The 20,877-nt window shown below is 41.3% G+C and overlaps 1 protein-coding gene across 1 annotated transcript in view; it reads left to right on the top strand.

Moving 5' to 3' along the window:
- Positions 1–20,877, top strand: part of p2rx5 (purinergic receptor P2X, ligand gated ion channel, 5) — a 36,071-nt gene that overhangs the window by 7,511 nt on the left and 7,683 nt on the right. Inside the window, exons 2-10 of the mRNA XM_002938242.5 lie at positions 8,600–8,750; positions 8,840–8,911; positions 13,917–13,992; positions 15,013–15,112; positions 15,573–15,653; positions 17,288–17,426; positions 18,051–18,187; positions 18,761–18,854; positions 20,517–20,582. Of these exons, the coding sequence (XP_002938288.1) occupies positions 8,600–8,750; positions 8,840–8,911; positions 13,917–13,992; positions 15,013–15,112; positions 15,573–15,653; positions 17,288–17,426; positions 18,051–18,187; positions 18,761–18,854; positions 20,517–20,582 (916 nt within the window). The remainder of the gene's footprint in view (positions 1–8,599; positions 8,751–8,839; positions 8,912–13,916; positions 13,993–15,012; positions 15,113–15,572; positions 15,654–17,287; positions 17,427–18,050; positions 18,188–18,760; positions 18,855–20,516; positions 20,583–20,877) is intronic.

The raw sequence follows: 20,877 nt of genomic DNA, 5'->3' as shown, positions 1-20,877 counted from the left end.
CCCTTCCTGAGATATAGCTCCACTTCTTGGGTTATAGCTTCCCTCCTTGGGATATAGCTCTCGTTTCTGGGATATTGCTACCCTTCCTGAGATATAGCTCTCCTTCTTGGGATATAGATTCCCTCCTGGGGATATAGCTCCCCTTTCTGGGATATTGCTACCCTTCCTGAGATATAGCTCCCCTTTCTGGGATATAGCTCTCCTTCTTGGGATATAGCTTTCCTCCTTGGGATATAGCTCCCCTTTCTGGGATATTGCTACCCTTCCTGGGATATTGCTACCCTTCCTGAGATATAGCTCTCCTTCTTGGCAGCGCCGGATTTGTGTTCCGGCCGCCCCGAGGCCGCCCCTCCCCCCTCACTGAGTGCGCATGCGTGAATGCGTGAACACCCCCCCCAGCAGAGAGCGTGAGCGCGCATGCGCAGAGATACATTTAAACTCCCATACGGAGCAGTGGGGAGAGGTCCCCCGTTGCTCCGTATGGGAGCAAAATTAAAAAATGTAGTTGCGGCGGGGCGGCATGCCGCCCCTAAATTTCTGCCGCCCTAGGCCCGGGCCTTTGTGGCCTCTCCACAAATCCGGGCCTGCTTCTTGGGATATAGCTTCCCTCCTTGGGATATAGCTCTCCTTCTTGGGATATAGCTTCCCTCCTTGGGATTTAGCTTCCCTCCTTGGGATTTAGCTCTCGTTTCTGGGATATTGCTCCCCTTCCTGAGATATAGCTCCCCTTATTGGGTTATAGCTTCCCTCCTGGGGATATAGCTACCCTTCCTGAGATATAGCTCTCCTTCTTGGGATATAGCTTCCCTCCTTGGGATATAGCTCCCCTTTCTGGGATATAGCTCCCCTTCTTGGGATATAGCTTCCCTCCTTGGGATATAGCTCCCCTTCCTGAGATATAGCTCCCCTTCTTGGGTTATAGCTTCCCTCCTGGGGATATAGCTCTCGTTTCTGGGATATTGCTCCCCTTCCTGGGATATAGCTCCCCTTCTTGGGTTATAGCTTCCCTCCTGGGGATATAGCTCCCCTTCCTGAAATATAGCTCCCCTACTTGGGTTATAGCTTCCCTCCTTGGGATATAGCTCTCGTTTCTGGGATATTGCTCCCCTTCCTGAGATATAGCTCCCCTTCTTGGGTTATAGCTTCCCTCTTTGGGATATAGCGCTCGTTTCTGGGATATTGCTCCCCTTCCTGAGATATAGCTCTCCTTCTTGGGTTATAGCTTCCCTCCTGGGGATATAGCTCCCCTTCCTGGGATATAGCTTCCCTCCTTGGGATATAGCTCCCCTTCCTGAGATATAGCTCCCCTTTCTGGGATATTGCTACCCTTCCTGAGATATAGCTCTCCTTCTTGGGATATAGCTTCCCTCCTTGGGATTTAGCTCTCGTTTCTGGGATATTGCTCCCCTTCCTGAGATATAGCTCCCCTTCTTGGGTTATAGCTTCCCTCCTGGGGATATAGCTACCCTTCCTGGGATATAGCTCTCCTTTCTTGGGTTATAGCTTCCCTCCTTGGGATATTGCTCCCCGTCCTGGGATAGCTCTCCTTCTTGGGTTATAGCTTCCCTCCTTGGGACTTTGGAAACCACTGCCCTTATACTCTTTAATATGTGATTGTATTCCGAATTTTGTGCTCAGTGTAAGATGTATGTAGCCTCCCTGTCTTGCTAAACAATAAATGGATCCCCAAGCCAAGCTCTTGTAAAAATAACTAAATCCATTTTCTAAAGTTATCCACTGGTGGATAATTCATAAGCAGCAGCAGCATTAATCAAAGGGGCACTTATGCAGAACTGATCAGTAGCTATTATGAAGAGAGTAGGTTGCTCAAATTTTCATCGATAACATCTTCACTTCCAGGATCCTGAAGTATTATTTTTAGTAATCAGTATCTGGCCTCACTCTCCCTGGCATATGGGGTGCTGGCCTATACCGAATCTTTATAGAGGCTGTTTGCACAGCTCAGACTGGGTCTGTAAGGAGCATTCCTTTCTTCTTCGGCGCCACAGCCAAAAAAATTTGGATGCATCGGCTATTGTCATCATGTGGGATGTGGCACCAGTGTCATCACGTAGGTGTGTGATGGTATTGGGTTGTGATTGGTGCAAAAATTCAAAATAAATAGATGCCAAAGACCCGAGTTTAATGCCCAAATATTGGTTTTACTCGGTGAGTTCCTGGGTGCGCCTAAATAACTTGATCTTCTGGTTCCTGACTTTCTGCTTTCATTCTCACCTTGTTGATTGCTGCCTGTCTCGATCTTTTGCCTGAATATGACTCTAAGCTTTCTTAACCCCTTGGATATCGTGAATTCTGATTTGTACTATCTTCCTTGGTCCAAAATTCTACCCGGGTAAGAACTGTTGGCCTTGACAGGGTCCCACCGGCCATTTTATGGGTCCTTGTATTTTATACCCAAAATGATTTATACAAAGGCACAGTATATGCTTGTAAAGAAGTGGGCAGGGAACACAAAATATGGCAACTTTTTCGAGACTGCAATGCTGTGTGAATATTTTTTTCGTAGGAACTGCGGGTATTGGTTTTCTTCTTATTTAGGGTCTCCTAGGTAATGATGGTACATGGCAGAGCAAGTGCAGAAAACTAAGCTTTAGCTGAATTACTTAAAGGTGTGAGCAAAATAAAAGCAAATCAGATGACACTAAGTAAAAACTTCCAGCAGCTTTAAAATCCAAAGCCATTTAATCAAGTCTGTTGGAATTCTGCTGATCCTAAATTACATATTTCTATTGATTGGTGTAGCGTTATTAGAAATTGGCAAAGATGGTTTCATTAACCTAAGCAATCACAAAGATGGAGAACAGACAGAGAAGAGCTCGAACTATAACTACAGCCAGTTGATTTTGGCAATGCAACATGGAGGCTCTAGGGCTAATTTACTGTGGCAGCCCTGCAGGCCCTTTGGGCAGCAGTCATCATTCAGGTTCATGCATAGAAACGTTACCCAGAAGTGAGCATGTATTGGTGCAGTTTGAATAATGAAAGCACACATCAGATTGCTTGCCATGAGTTTCTAGAGTTTCCTCATCATTTTTGGTATTACATAAGGAGCACTGCCAGTGGTTCATTTTGTCACCCCGTCTTGATCAAAACAGTAATGTTAGTGGGGTCCTATACCATTTACCTGTACCTTTCCACTCATATCCATACAGCTCCAGGGTGTATCCCTAAAGTATCTCAGATCATATATATACCATCTTAATGTACAATGGTGTACTGAGGATTCAAGAGGAAAACTTTTGTATAACGTTTTTGCCATTGCCTATTTGGTTAATGGCCTTGCCTCTTGCTTTACCCAGACTACATATTTTTAATTGCAGATCTTGAACTACCTCATCTGAACTACCTCATTGGGTCATCCTAAAATGTAGGTATTGATGCTCATTCATTGTCTTCAGTAACTTGGAAAGATGTCTGTAATGTTGTTATGAGCAAAGGAAGGACAAGCCAAGTGGTGGACCACAAAAGGGAGCTGGAGGGTTTGAACCAAAGAAGCCTAAAAAAGATTCAAAACGGTGAACATCCATATTAAAACTGTCTTTACTGGCAGGCCTGGACTGGCAATCTGTGGATTGTGGCAAATGCCAGAGGGGCAGCTGTAAGATGCCAGATAGTCACTATTAAGAGGGCTGGTGGGGGCCTATTTTGAATCCCAGTCACCAAGAAACATTCACCCATTTTCTATTCATTCCAATTACATTTTTAGAAGCATATTTATCAGATGGTGAATTCTAACTTTCACCCATTGATAAATATTTTTCTAAAAATCCCATAGGAATGAATAGAAAGTGGGTGATTTTTCTTTGGTGAGCCCTAATCTCACATTTTGATAAATCTCACCGTAAATGTTCATTCATTTGCATGTGAATCCAGGGTTGCCTCATTTTTTTGGCTTCAGGTCAGATGTCACTTGAGGGCAGGGCAATGGCATAATGGGGTGGGGAAATGGGCTGGCAGAGGTGGGCCTTTGCTTATAGGGTGTGATCAGTAGCAAAGAGGATCAGGGAAAGACAGGATTTATAGGTAGGGTTGCCACAACCACAAATTTACCAGCAAGTAGCACCTGCCCTAGCTTTTGATTTGCTGGCTAAACCAGTCAAATACTAGCCAGGGGGCAACCCTATGGGGCACATTTACAAAAGCACGAACGCTCAAGCGTTAATGCGACCACTCCGAGCGTATTTTCGCCGTTTTTTTCGGGCATCTGCATTACTTTTCCGTACGGCGCACGGCTTTTCCGTACGGTGCACGACTTTTCCGTACGGCGCGCAACTTTTTCGGACGTTTGCACAAAACAATCGGAAAGGTTTTACCGCTGTTTACAATTGTTCGGTACGAAAATTTCGTGACTTTCGGATCGCCAATACGATATTATCGTGACTAATACGATTTATTCGTAAGCATTTTCGTGATATTTGTGTTCTTCCGAAATTTTCGTTTCCAATATGATTTTTTCCCATTCGTGATTCGGATTCGTGGATTAGTAAATGTGCCCCTAAGTGTATGTATTTAAAAGGCTTGAGAAATGCAGCAATGCAAGCCCATGGGAAGCATGGTGCATACAGAAAGTTTATTTCAAGTGCCCCTCTGTGATATATTAATTTAAAATGTGCAATATTAGTAAATGTATTGTAAGAACTATGTCCTATTAACTTATATGTGATCCCAATGCCAAAAGCTTTACATGCTTATAAAACAGGCGATAACTAGGCAGTGAATGCATGACATTCAAAATGAGCTGAGATATTCCTGTATATGGTACTTCAATTAAATTATAACGTCATAAAGATAAAACTGAGTCTGTATGAGTTCCAAACTGCTGGGGCTCCACGCGCCAAGACTTAGTCACTTTCACTTTCAGGATGATATTTAATTATTGTTTCCACTGGAGCAAGATCAAATCATATATATTGCATCTCCAAAGAGACATAGTGGATCCTAATGTTTGGTGAGATTATGAGAAATAATAATGTGGAATTGTTATAATAAAAGATAATTAGCACCAGGTCATGTTATCTATGCACAGGAACCATAGTTACAAAAGCAATTTACTTTAAGATTGCAGTTTGATAAATGCAACTTTCTGATTGGTTGTTATGGGTTAACAAGCCTGAAGTAGAGTTTGCTCCTGGTAATTCCCATTGGTGCTCTTATCATTTTGGTATAATGGAGCCCTTTATACGCAGAGCATTGTGGCGCCTTACTCTAAAGGTGGCCATACACGGACCGTTTTTTTACTTACAAACGACCGATTCCCGAACAATCCGATGCTATCGTTAAGTTATCGTATAGTTGGTGGTGTACGAACGATCGTCGGCCCACTAAACGAGCCGACATTATCGTCCCCAAAATCGATCGGCCAGGTTTAAAAATTTTGGTCGTTTAACGATAAAATCTGCCAGTTGGTGTGAGTGTCAGACATTTGTCTTTCAACGATTGTTCTCTGCGCATGTCACGATTGCCAGCAGCGGAAGTCAACGACATTCGATCGTACGTAGATGTACGATCGTACGTATTTTACGATAATGATGCGACGAAATCTTTCCCGAATTATCGTTGCCCGTGGATGGCATATCGTATGGGAACTCGATCGCCATACGATCGTTTGTCGATATAATCGTTCATCGCACAACGAGCGAAATCGCCTCGTGTATGGCCACCTTAAGCCCCTCATATCACTTCCTTATTGGGGCTGACAGCACAGTACTGACATTTCTAAATCAGCATCACAGACTGCCAGAAATTAAATCTGCGTTGATCATGAAACGTGCGTGTTATTCAGAATGGAACACAAAAAACATTTGCTTCTCATAAGCAAAGGATAATGACAGGTCAGGTTGCTGTATATTTTATGTCAGAGAACCAGTTTATTACACTGTCCATAATGATCACTGTTCCTAACACTGTTGTTGTAATTATCTTGATGATACACACCACTTGTAAATCGATTAATAAGAGAAGGTACAATTTGTTCAGTGAGGAAAATAAATGTCTAATTCCTTTTTTTTCTGCCTGTGATATACATCAGGGAGTGAGGGTCTGGATGGGTATTGGTGCAGAGTAGAGCTATGCCAAGTAGTATTGGTACCCAAGACAATACTACTTGGTCTGATGCCTTAAATGGCACCCCCTCACCCCACTAGTAATCCCTGCTGTTCTTCTCTCTCTCTCCCTTCCACATAGATCACTAACCCACCATTTGCACCCCATTAACTGTACCCGAGGCACATGTAGGTTTGCCAGATCCCACCCCTCCCTGCCTCTCTCCACTGCCAATCACCCTCTATAACAGGGGTCCCCAATCTTTCTTACTTGTGAGCCAAAGTCAAATGTAAAAAGACTTGGAGAGCAACACAAGCACCATAAACGTTCATGGAGGAGCCAAATAAGGGCCAAGATTGGCTATTAGGCAGCCTCTATGCACACTATCAGCTTACAGGGGGCTTTATTTGGTAGGAAATCTTGTTTTTATTCAACCTAAACTTGCCCCCAAGTCAGAAATTCCCCTACCCTAGGCCTGTGCCTCTTCTGCCTACCAGTACAGGTATGGGGCATGTTATCCAGAATGCTTGGGACCTGGGGTTTTCCAGTTAAAGGATTAACTTGGATTTCCACACCTTAAGTCTACTAAAAAATCATTGAAACTTTAGTTAAACCCAATAGGATTGTTTTGCCACCAAAACAATAACATCTTAGTTGGGATCAAGTACAAGGTACTTTATTATTATTTGATTAAAATAGAGTCTATGGGAGATGGCCTTCCTGTAATTCAGAGCTTTCTGGATAACAGGGTTCCAGATAACAGATCCCATACCTGTAGTTCTGTCCCCGGTGCTCAGCTACTGAGCTGCAATACAATAAAATCCCATTGAAAATGAAAGTCACTTTATTAAAAATTTATTTAGTTTTAAAACTTCTAGATCCCCCAAATCTCTGAAATAAATGTGTCCTGCTCACTCATTACTAGAAACACTGTATTTTTTGTAGCCAAAAATATCATATATTTGTAATATCAGTTGCACTTCCATTGTATTTGTATACTTTATTTAGCCTTGGAGTGCTCCCACAACCTCTTTTTGTGTATTTGTAATATCCGCCTGTGTGTTGACCTACAGGTTTCACAAGGAAAGAGGAACCATTCGCATATGAAATATTATTGCATATTGAAATTTATGAAACTGCAGGAAAATTTGCAAAACATAATAAAGTCAATGGACTGTTTTTTTTGCAGTTTTAATTTTCACAGCAAATCTTTTGGTGTGAAAATATTTGCCCATAAAAAAACATTAAAGGGGTGGCTCTTAAGTACTTTTAGTATGCTATAGAATGGCTAATTCTAAGCAACCTTTCAGCTGGTCTGCAATATTTATTTCTTATGGTCTTTTGAATGTGGTATTGTATTTGCCTTTTTCAAACTCTTTGCAGTTGTTTTTGGGGGGTCACTGACCCTAACAGCAAAAAAAAAACAAAACAGTTTTATTGTTATTGTTACTTTTTGTAACATTCTTTTCTATTCAGACCCTCTCCTATTCATATACCAGTCTCTCATCCAAACCACTCCTTGGGTAACTAGGTAACTTGGCCCTAGCAACTAAACAACTACAAATAAAAACAATTAAGACCAATTGCAAATTGTCTCAGAATATTGCTCTCTGCATCATAGTAAAAGTTAACTCAAAGGCAAACAACCCCTTTAAGCCATTGTAACTGTGACCTTTGTGACGAATCCCTAAGCTTAGCTTTTCAACAGCTGCCCAGAGTGCACTGAGCATGTGAGTGTCGCAGACACTTTCCAATATGGGGAGGCCTTGTAGCAACTGTGAAGACCTGGATCATGAGATAGAGAAGTTGAAACTTTAGGCTGGTGCAGTAAGTTCTTTAATTAAGCTTCTCCGGCAGAATCCTGCATTGGAATCCATTTTTCAAAAACATAAACAGATTTTTTTTACATTTAATTTTGAAATTTCACATGGAGCTAGCCGTATTCTTCATTTCTCAGGGTGCCACAGCCATGTGACCTGTGCTCTGATAAACTTCAGTCACACTTTACTGCTGCGCTGCAAGTTGGAGTGATATCGCCCCCCTCTCCCAGCAGCCGATCAGCAGAACAATGGGAAGGGAGCAAGATAGCTGAAGGTGCTGCCAACCTTAAGCAAAACCGTTGACAACACTTAGGGCTCTGGCACACGGGAGATTAGTCGCCCGCGAACAGGGAGGTTGGCAGCACCTTCAGCACTTGTAGTATCATTTCTTCTTTGGTGCCTCTCCTGAATGCCCATTTTAATACCAATAATAGCAATGCTGGTATTTATCCCATTTATTCAGCCATGCCTAACCACATCATTGTTCTAGGGGTGACATCTTCCATTTGTTGATGTATTACCCATGAATGAATAAATTGGTTAGACGCTGCACAGTACCTGCGGGGACTCCTTTCACATCTGTGTTATGAAGCGTTTTGATTGGCACAGGAAGAAGGCACAATATAACTTTGTTAGAAGGCAGATTCATTCATTTCTCACGAATTCCCATATTTCCCACAAATTCCCATATTTAGAAATGTTCTTTTGTTTCCCAGGTGGGTGTTTGTGGTTAAGAAAGGATACCAAGAAACCGACACTTCCATACAAAGCTCTATCATCACCAAGCTGAAGGGAGTCGCTTTCACGAACACTTCTGAACTTGGCGAGAGACTATGGGATGTAGTTGATTATGTTATCCCCCCTCAGGTCAGTGCTGTATTAAAAGTACAGTGGAACAAAAAAGCAAAATAACGAGAACAATAAGATTAATTCTTTTTTTTTTCTTTTCTTTCTAGGGTGAAAATGTATTTTTTGTAGTTACAAATTTGATTGTCACCCCTAACCAGAGACAAAGCACGTGTCCTGAGGTAAGAAAATACATATGATCCGTTATCAGGAAATCTGTTATCCAGTTATGAATTATTCCTATAGAGTCCATTTTAAGGAAACAATTTAAAATTTTTTTTTTAATTATTCCCCTTTTCACTGTAATAGTAAAACAGTACCTTGTACTTGGTGGTAACTAAGCTGCATGAATCCATATTGGAGGTAAAACAATCCTATTGGGTTTATTTAATATTTAAATGATTTTTAGCAGAGTTATGGTTGTTATGTAATAAAAAACATTAAGTTTGCCCATGAACAGTAACCCATAGTTACCAATACTTTTAAACAGGTGAACAGAAAATTCTACCTGGTTGCTATGGGTTACTGCTCCTGGGCAAACTTAGAGCCTTATAAAGTATTACATAAACCCATTAAGCTAAATTATGGAAAGGTTTCTTATCTAGAAAACCCCAGGTCCCAAGCATACTGAATAACTGATCCAATACCTATATTATGATTTTATTAGACAGAAAACATTTTAGTGGCCCATTTAAGCCCGGTTCCTACACATCTGTAATACCTTAAAGGAGACATATTGGATAAATGGGGAAAAACGCTTATTTTGTAGGCAATTATGAATAATATACGGTGCTGGGTTCCCTTTGGGCTAAACATTAACCCTATCTGTAACAATGGCCCTTTTATTGGAGCTCCCTATAGATCCTCTCGCTTCTCTGTCTGAGTTGAAATGAAGAGTGGGCGTGTCCTAACGGTCCCTGCCAGAAGCACAGTAGGAGGGGGAGAGCCAATCACAGCCCTGCACTCACACAAGCACAGACAGGCTTCAGTTCCCTATCAGGTCAGCCTAGCTGCTGATTGGTTCCTATCCTACAGTGCAGGGTACTGAGGGCCGCCGGCTCCCCAGCTCATCCAGAGAATTCAGCCAGCAGGAAGTGGAACAGATGGGCGGGGCTAGTGGGGATTTGGGCGAATTTCTCAATAAATCAGTCAGAAACACAACTTTTTTAACCACATTCCTTCTATATCTAGAGGAGTATAATTCCCTGGTACATTCATCATTTTTATATGATATGTCTCCTTTAAAGTGGACCTGTCACCCAAACATAAAAATGCTGTATAATAAAAGTCCTTTTCAAATTAAACATGAAACCCAAATACCCATTAAAAAAGCATTTAAAAATCCCAGCTGTCAACCATATATTGCCTGCCCTGCGGGGCAGACAATAACTTTAGCTTTCCGTTCAGCACTTCCTAGATGTCACAGCACATCTCACTTTTCCCCTCCCTCCTCAACTAAAAAGTGTAGCCAGTGCATGGGCATGGGCATCCGGTCCCCCATTCTGGCACATAAACAAGATTTTGGCATGATACAAAGCTTGCCTTCATAACAGTGCCCACAAAATGGTGCCTGCCGGCTTGCTTTGAGTGAGTAATTCCAAGACGGAAGGAAACAAGGTTTATATTATTTATATAGAGTAAGTAAAGTTTATTTTGCTTAACTAACAATATAGAAAATAATTTGGAGTTATGTCTTAGGGTGACAGGTCCCCTTTAAGTCTGCTAGCTTAGTAACCATCAAGTACAAGGTACGGGAACTACGGGTAGGCAGGAGAGGCACTTGCCTAGGGGGCAAAAGTGTGGGGCGTGCTAGGCATGTACCACTTCTTTCACCTACCCCTAGTCCTATGGACCCCTGGGCCCTTTTCCCCCCACCACCCACATATTCATCTCCCATGCCCACCTCCCTCTACCATCTTCAGCGCAACCACATGCATGGGCGAGGAGGCCAGCTGGGTGCCCTAGGCCCAGTGCTGCTTGTAAGTACAGCCTTATAGTCTGCTGTGCTTGTGCACCCCAAACCTGGGATGGAGAGAAGAAAGAAGTGAAAGAAGATGGCAAGGAATGAGCACTCACTGAATTTCCGTGGATTGGCCATTATAATCACCGGGGAGTGCGTAACATTTTGGCACCCCTGACTATTATACTTTTCCTTGTGCTTTAAAATGGTCTCTATGGGACATGGCCTTCCCATATTTTGGTGATTTTTGGATAATGTTTTTCCACATAAGTGATCCCATACCAGTACTTTGGAAAATAAACCCAAGTTGTATTAATTATGTGTAGAAATTCTAACCACCCAATGAAAGCCCAAGGCTGAAAATGGCACAATATAACTTACTTATGTATTTTAAACTGACCCCACTGTTTTAGAGGTGTGGCTGAACATTCCATTAGAAGCCACTTTGATTGATCCCATCAACTGGGGGTATAGCAACAAGACAGTAGGGGTTGGAGATCATGATGTAGTTAAATCACTTCTCAAGCTTTCAGATCATAATAACTCCCTTATTGGTCGTGTCTGTGACAAGGTGCTAAATGAGGCTCTCTCATTTTCTGATTATTTTGAAAGTGTTTGCCACAGTTTAGTCGATTGGTATTCAGGCGATATCACTGAGCCCTTCCCACTGGCTGCCAAGAGAGCTTTTAATTCTACTTATACACATTTCCCTTGCTCAGTAGGCAGCAGTTCCTTTCCTATTAATTAGACACATGGAACTTCAGTCTGGCACTGTACTATTGAAATATAATATCTGTAGGTCAGAGGGTCAACAATTTGTGTGATGAGCCATGCCCAGCAGATCTGGTGTACAGTCTGGTTCTGTGCAATATTTTAAGGTGCATCAATCATTCATTACTGGAAAAGAAAAACTTCCAAGAACTGGTCATATAAAGCTGAGTTCATCATGTTTATATTCAAAGGGGATCTAAACCCCATCTAAAATGATGTAAACTTGCTCTGATTGCTCTTCTGATCATGCAAAATCAGTTTTCTATGTATTTGTTAGTATGACATTTGCAGTTTTACACTGCTGGTATCATGCTTTTCCCCCCAGCAGTGCTAAGCTAACATGATTTAAGAAAAATGACATATACAGTTTGGTCCATAAATATTTAGACAGAGACAACTTTTTTCTCATTTTGGTTCTGTACATTACCACAATGAATTTTAAATGAAACAACTCGGATGCAGTAGAAATGCAGACTTTCAGCTTTAATTCAGTGGGGTGAACTAAACGATTGCATAAAAATGTGAGGCCACCAAAGCATTTTTTTTTACACAATCCCTTCATTTCAGGTGCTCAAAAGTAATTGAACAAATTAAATAACTGGAAATAAAATGTTCATTTCTAATACTTGGTTGAAAACCCTTTGCTGCCAATGACAACCTGAAGTCTTGAACTCATGGACATCACCAGATAGTTACATAGTTACATAGGCTTGAAAACCAGAAGAAGAGCAGAGTCCATCAAGTTCAACCCATCCAAGTAGACCCAGCACACACAACCCACACCTACCAATCTATACACTCACATACATAAACTATATATACAACCACTAATACTAACTGTAGATATTAGTATCACAATAGCCTTGGATATTCTGCTTTTTCAAAAACTGCTGGGATGCTGGGTTTCCTCCTTTTTAATGCTCTGCCAGGCCTTTACTGCAGCGGCTTCCAGTTGCTGTTTGTTTGTGGGCATTTGTGTCCGAAGTTTAGTCTTCAACAAGTGAAATGCATGCTCCATTGGGTTAAGATCAAGTGACTGACTTGGCCATTCAAGAATTTTCTACTTCTTTGCTTAATAAACTCCTGGGTTGCTTTGGCTGTGTGTTTCGGGTCATTGGCCATCTGTATCATGAAACACCGCCCAATCAATTTGACTGCATTTAGCTGGATTTGAGCAGACAGTGTGTCTCTGAACACCTCAGAATTAATTTGGCTGCTTCTGTCCTGTGTCACATCATCAATAAACACTAGTGTCCCAGTGCCACTGGCAGCCATGCACGCCCAAGCCATCACACTGCCTCCACCGTGTTTTACAGATGATGTGGTATGCTTTGGATAATGAGCTGTTCCACGCCTTCTCCATACTTTTTTTTGCCATCATTCTGGTATAGGTTGATCTTGGTTTCAACTGTCCAAAGAATGTTTTTCCAGAACTGTGCTGGCTTTTTTAGATGTTCTTTAGCAAAGTCCAATCTAGCTTATTCTTGAGGCTTATGAGAAGCTGGCACCTTGCAGTGCACCCTCTGTATTTACTTTCATGCAGTCTTCTCTTTATGGTAGGCTTGGATATCGATACACCTACCCCCTGGCGAGTGTTGTTCATTTGGTTGGCTGTAGTGAAGGGGTTTCCCTTCACCATGGAAATTATTGTACGATCACCCACCACTGTTGTTTTCCTAGATGTCCAGGTCTTGCTGAGTTCACCAGTGCTTGCTTTCTTTCTCAGGATGTACCAAACTGCAGATTTGCCATTCCTAATATTGTAGCAATTTCTCGAATGAGTTTTTTCTGTTTTTGCGTTTAAGGATGGCTTCTTTCACCTGCATGGAGAGCTCCTTTGACCGCATGTTGTCTGTTCACAGCAAAATCTTCCACATACAAGCACCACACCTCAAATCAACTCCAGGCCTTTTATCTGCTTAATTGATAATGACATAACGATGGACTTGCCAACACCTGCCCATAAATTAGCCTTTGAGTCAATTGTCCAATTACTTTATAGTTTATTTATTTTTTTCACTTGTGTAAAAAAAATGCTTTAGTGGCCTCACATTTTTATGCAATCGTTTTGTTCACCCCACTGAATTAAAGTTGAAAGTCTGCACTTCAACTGCATCTGAGTTGTTTCATTTAAAATTAATTGTGGTAATGTACAGAACCAAAATTAGAAAAAAGTTGTCTTGCATGTTGCCAGAGTCCAGTTACATAATGTATGGGATTGATGATATATCTCCAATTTACTGTATTTTATAGCGAGAAGCTTTTTTTTTTTTTGCTCATCTCAGCATAACCATACAGTACATCCCTGTTCTCAGAATAATAATAATAACATTTCATAGTCCAGGCTATGTATGGCTCCTATACTTGTTTGATCCATCTTTGACGTCTAAGAGTTCAGAGCTACATAAAATAAAAATGTAGGCACTGATTTTTTTTTTCTTTCTATTTTTTAACAGAGTTTTGGGATCCCAGATGCAGAATGTTCAAAGAACAGTGACTGCCCAGAGGGAGAGCCCGTTGTTGCAGGCAATGGTATTACATTATAAGGTTGCAATGTAAAGGCCACTGAATAAAAGAGTAGCAAAAACCCAAGTAGAGCAGGAGAGCAGAGAAGCTGAAGATGATATTGTAGTCATTTAATACAATGTATTTATTATATATTTTAATGAGCTGTGCAGCAGAGAGAATGAGACAAGCTAATACACGTATGGAATCAATTATCTGGGAGCCTATTATCCAGAAAGCTCCAAATTACAGGAAGGTCATCTCTTGTAGATTTTTAGTCGAGTAACTCAATTTTATGTAAATTAATTTTCAATTTTCTCTGTAATAATAAAGCAGTCACTTGCACTTTATCCTAACAAAGATAGCATTAATCCTTAATGGAAGAACAACAATCCTATTGGGATAATTAATGTTTAAATCATTTTCTAGTAGACAAAGTACAGAGATCCAAAGTACGGAATGATTCCATTTCTGGAAAACCCCAGGTCCTGTGTTTTCTGGATAACAGATCCCATACCTGTTTAGAGAAATGTATATTTATGTACTTGAAATGACTTATTGGCCCAGATGATTTATGAGCCCTTATTTACAGAGGGCTAAGCACATGTGCAGGAGGCTTAAGGGGTGCACATCCTCCCTCTTGTACCTTGCCCTTCTCATGGTTTATCCGCTTTCTGCACCCTGTGCCAACACAGTACTGTTAGGTGCAACGGAGCTGTGGAATTAAGGCCTACCACAGGCAAGTTGTAACTAGAGGGTTCCACAGCACCTGGGCGCTCCCCAGCTTGTGTGCCCTAAATGATGCTAGGGCCATGCCAGGGGATGCCCAGGTGCTCTAAATCAGCCACTGAACACCCATTATAAAATAATAGATCTATACATAGATATGTTTCTTGTTGCATTTTGTATATCGAAACCTACTGAAGAACAGATGTAGATTAGGTTAAACTGGAAGTGCAGCAACGCCTGAGTACACAATTCTTCTATTGTTATACTCTGGGAATGTTTGTGTATGGACACCATGAAGCCAGCCATTTGTGTTTTCAGGTGTTAAGACTGGACGTTGCCTTAAGACAGGAGCAGTTAATGCAACAGGCACATGTGAGATATTCGCATGGTGTCCCATAGAGAAGAAGAAGAAGCCAAAGTAGGTGCACACTTTGTGTTATTTCTAAGGACCAGGTTTACAGACATTTACTTGTCTTGGGAGAGGAAATGCCTGTATTTGTACTTTCTAGTTACTGTGGATGAATATTTACCATCATAAGAGGATTCTTTTTTTGGTTATACCCTTACTGAAACTGTGTTCTCCATGTAAAATTTTAGGTGAATTAGAGTTAATGTGCAAATATTGATGTGCATCCTTAAGCACACACCGATTTTAGTGAAACAGGCCCTATAGTGCAATTCCCACTGCATGCAGAATGTAAGAAGTATCATTTTGGACCTTTCTATGGGAATTGCATAATAAACACACATACATTCAAATACATACATTATTTGGTACACAAAGTCTGTTCAATCATCATTCTCTATAACTCAGCTTATATACAGGGTGCCCCATAGCAATACAGGTTTCCATACTTCCCTTTCCTATTTATCTACAGGACACCATTGCTGGGCAAAGCAGAAAACTTCACAGTCTACATTAAGAACTCAATACGCTTCCCAAAATTTGATTTCTCCAAGTAAGTGTCCAGAGCATTGCTTTATATACCTTATTTGTTTTGGTTATTCCATGTGTGACTGTTACATGGAAGTATCCTGCCAGCAGAGGCACAACACATAAACAGTGACGAGATGTGCAGTAAGAGTGCTTGTATAGTCATCATAGTGCAAAACGGCTGCAGAACATTCCCTCTGTCCATAGGTGTAGGGTATTTTTGGTGTTTATGGAGAATACATTCTAACATATGGCAGCATAAATACAGTGACACTTCCATGTATAGTGCCCCAGAATACACAATAAAATAAATACAGTGCCACTTCCATGTATGATGCCCCCAGAACACATGATAAGATAAATACAGTGCAACCTAACATGTATAATGCTCCCAGAACAGCAAAATAAATACAGTGCCACTTCCATGTGGCAATTTCATGTATAATACCCCAGAACACACAGTAAGATGAATATAGTGGGCTTTTCATTTATGTTTTTCCCAGAAAACAAAGTTAGATAAATATGGTGCCACTCCCATGTATAATGTCCACAGAACACATAAGATAAATACAGTGCCACTTTCATGTAAAATGCCCCAGAACACACAATACAATAAATATAGTGGCAATCCCATGCATAATACCCCAGAACATACAGTAAGATAAATATAGTGGGCATTTCATTTATGATGTTCCCAGAAAACAAAGTTAGATAAATACAATGCCATTTCCATGTAGAATACCCCAGAACACACAATAAAATAAATACGGTGGCAATTCCATTTATAATACCCCAGAACACACAGTAAGATAAATATAGTGGCCATTTCATTTATGATGTTACCAGAAAACAAAGTTAGATAAATATGGTGCCACTTACATGTATAATGCCCCCAAAACACATTGTAAGGGAAATACAGTGCCACTCCCATGTATAATGCCCCCAGAACACACGGTAGGATAAAAACAGTGCAACCTTACATGTATAATGCTCCCAGAACAGCAAAATAAATACAGTGCCACAGTGTAGAATACCCCAAAACACACAATAAAATAAATATAGTGGCAATTCCATGTATAAAATACCCCAGAACACACAGTAAGATAAATACAGCGAGCATTTCATTTATGATGTTCCCAAAAACAAACACGTGATAAGATAATTACAGTGCCACTTTCATGTAAAATGCTCGAGAACACATGGTGAGACTAATATCTCTGCCTTGCTTGTTATAGGAAATTGACTGGTGCTGGTATAAGGAAGTTTAGCCTCCCCAGGCCTTCATTAAAATCCACCTATGTTTTAATGCATAATTTAGTGCACAGTTTATTACAGCAACTGCCATATTTCTACCCACAACATTAGATTTAATAAGAACAATGCCATTTATTTCTGATCGCCTGTTAGCTTATAGAATTCTGTGTAAACTTCCACAGATAAGAGAAGTGATGTGGCTACACCCACGCATACGTATAACAAGAAATATGCAGGGAAAGAATGTCCTGTACACACAATAAGCAAATAACCTTAAAGCTCATTGTTTATTTAAGGACCAATGATTGAAGATAAAGCTATTATCATAACAAGGTTTTATCATGTATAACTTCCAATAAAAATCTCTATCTTGCACAGTCTTACAACTGTCCTTTCCCTTTGTAGGACTAATATTCTAGAGACTGACAATGGTTCCTACTTAAAGACTTGCCGCTACAGCAAAGACGACCACTACTGCCCCATTTTTCACTTGGGAAAGATTGTATCATGGGCCGGCAGTGAGTTCCAGAGCATGGCAATTGAGGTTACCTTTCCAAATATACTATGTTTTACATGCAAAATGTGCCCAAACATATGGACAGCGAACTCCAGAAGTAGCTCAAGCAACTCCTTTATATATCAGTCCATTCCATGCTTTACACAGTGGCAGTAGTCATTGGAACAAGGGCAGTAATTATGATGCCGTAGAACAAATAAGACCCTCTAATGGGCCTACCAAAATCATCTAGATGTCAGGCAGGTTTGATTTTCCCATGGGATTAAGGACCACATTGGCTCATTCATGCAGTCCTCACTCTGGCAACTTTTATTCCTGACACTGTAATCCAAATATTTGGCCCTAGGGCCAAACAATCAGATCAGCTTGATATTGCCCTCTTAGGTCGGCATATTGGGGAAGGGGTCCACTTCTTTAGTGCCCAGTAGGAATCCATGACATATATGTGTGCAGTTACTCTATATTAGTCAGTCTGTACAGCTGAATGGTGATGGAAATATTCTAAATGTTTGGACACGTAGTACCATGTGACTGGTATTCAGGATTCAGTACTTGGCCAGATGGAAACATTCTGAATTCAGTGCAGCACTGGGTTAAACACATATTTATTGTACAAACATCTCATTGTAATAACTGTGTTCTGATTATCAGGGTGGAGTAATTGGCATTCAGATAGAGTGGAACTGTAACCTCGACAAGTTGGCATCTGAATGTCACCCACATTATTCCTTCACTCGCCTGGATAATAAGTTCACTGAGAAATCTGTCTCCTCTGGATACAACTTCAGGTACTAACTCACCTTTATGATGCATAAATAGGGGCTTAGGGCGATTACACCACCTAGCAGAGGAGGAGGGACTAAAACATTGATGTTACAAATTGTAACAACTTCTCCACATCTTACAGACAGCATGTAGGAACTACACAACCCACAATGCATTGCACTGTGATGTTTCTTTCCTTATATATATTTCCAAATATACGTGTGCAGGGGAGATTGTTGGATTTGAAGGATGAATGCTGAAGGCAGGCTGAGGACAGGTGACTACTGTTAAATTTTATTTGAGTCTGAAAGTAGCCAGCCAGATCAGCAGGAGAACAGGGGGGCGGCTTAGGTAACTATTCCAAACCATATTATTCCATTAACACTCATGAGAAAGCTGCAAATTTTTAATTAATGTATATTGCAAAGTTGCTTGAAATAATGTTTACTTTTCAAAAAACTTAAGTTGTGTTTGGGTGGAGTTCCCCTTTAACTTACCTCTATAAAAATGCCTTCATAAAAGACTTAAGTTGCTTTATTGTTGGGACTTACCGGTATGTGCATTTTATTATGTGTTTGCTTTGCTTTTCATTAAAGGTTTGCCAAATATTACCGAGATGCCAATGGGAATGACTATAGAACTCTGATTAAAGCTTACGGCATCCGCTTTGATATTATGGTGAATGGAAAGGTATGAGTGACGCCCTTCATTATCTATCTGCTGTTGGCGGTGTCATAGGGTAATTTAATACAATTAATACAATTAGCTAAGTCTGCACAACGTCTAGTAACTTATAGCAACTAACCAGATGTTTGCTTTCACATGCTGGCTGCTTATTAGCTGCTATGGTTACTAGACTTTATAAGAAAGTGCTGTCCAACATCTGTGGTGCCGAGGGCCGGAATTTCTACAGAATACATGGCGGAGGGCCGCTAATGGAAGCCAGTTTTGACCACTCCCTTTTTTAAACCGCACCCACTTCAAACCACACCCATGTTAACACAATGGTGGTAACACAGCAAAACCCAAATGCTGGGTCCTCACTGCAGGGATATCAACCATCATACATATGTGAAAGAATTGTATTATTTCAAATTAAGACACACCCTTAAATCCATATGACTCCTTCTTCCCTGTGGATAGCACAACAACCCCCAGCACATAATTACACACCTTAGGGACCATTTAATGCCTATTTCCAACTGCTAACAAACTCCCAGAACAAACCCCTGCCAGGTTCACCTCCCACAGGCAGCATAGGGCAGTCAGAATATGGCACACACAGGCAGTATAGGGCAGGCAGAATATGGCACACACAGGCAGCACAGGGCAGGCAGAGTATGGCACACAGGCAGTACTCTGCCTGCCCTATGCTGTCTGTGTTTGCCATACTCTGCCTGCCCTATGCTGCCTGTATGTGGAATACTCTACCTGCCCTATGCTGCCTGTGTGTGCCATACTCTGCCTGCCCTAAGCTGCCTGTGTGCCATACTCTGCCTGCCCATTGCTGCCTGTGATTGGGTTTTTTTTGTGTCTTGGAGCACAGAAAGAATAAGCATATTGTGGATGTGATATGTGGCCAATGTGAGAGAGAGGAAGGCCAAATCTCTATATGCTTGTAACACGCTTCCACCTGGAAAATTAGAAATAACTGAAGCAAATATAATTATACTATTTTACTTAACTGGGCACTGACTTAGTAGTATATACTATATTCTTAAACTGTGTGTAGGCTAGAGCCCAAAGCAATTCTGGTAGCTGCTTTAAATAATTCCTGGGTCTGTAACAGAGTAAAGAGACCAGTAGACCAACAAAGACAACTGCAGTCAGGGTCACAATGGGGCTCCCCCAGCTGTTTCTTATTGCTGCCAAGTGTGAAATCCCTAGCGCTCCCTAAACCACTGTAAGGGCTGTGACAGATGGGGAGATTAGTCACCGCGCAACAAATCTCCCCGAAATGCCATTCCACCGGCTAGAATGTAAATCGCCAGTGGGATGGCATACCCGGAAGTTTCCTCTCAAGGCAACTTCAGCGACTTCGCCAAATCGCGGCGCAGCATATGCCATCCCACTGGCGATTTACATCCTCGCCGGTGGGATGGCATTTGGGGAAGATTAGTCTCCCGTGACAAGGGAGATTTCTCGCGTGGCGACTAATCTCCCCATCTGTCACAGCCCTAACACAGAAGCTGTCACTTAAGGATAAGCCGAAAACAGGTCTTAACCCTTATCATTTGCAAATCACAATAGAAGTATAGGTTATCCTGAATAAACGATCCTCTAGTAAAGGATTAATATTAGACACATACTAATACTGTTTGGATACTATGACTTAATGCTACTCTCTCACAGGCTGGAAAATTCAACATCATTCCAACTATTATCAACATTGGTTCCGGATTGGCACTGCTAGGCGCGGTAAGTGGCATTAGCATATTACTTGAAAGCCAGAGGTGTATTTAGGTTTGCTGCCGCCCTAGGCACCGGACCTATATACGCCCCTACATTGTGCACGTGACATCACACATGCCAACATAGTGGAAACGTGACGTCACTCCCAAAGAGCATCCCGACCCCTCTACGTCTTAATAAAAAAAAAAAACTAAATGCATGCCCCATTATAAATAAGGCCCTGTTGACAGCATTGTTGCTTTAGCCGTCACAGCCAGAACTAGGGGTGGGCAGATGAGGCACCAATGTGAGTGAAGTCAGG

The sequence above is a fragment of the Xenopus tropicalis genome, chromosome 2, assembly GCF_000004195.4.
Source record: "Xenopus tropicalis strain Nigerian chromosome 2, UCB_Xtro_10.0, whole genome shotgun sequence".
Classification (NCBI taxonomy): domain Eukaryota; kingdom Metazoa; phylum Chordata; class Amphibia; order Anura; family Pipidae; genus Xenopus; species Xenopus tropicalis.
Note: the sequence above shows the minus strand (reverse complement) of the source record. Positions and strands in the feature narration are given on the sequence as shown.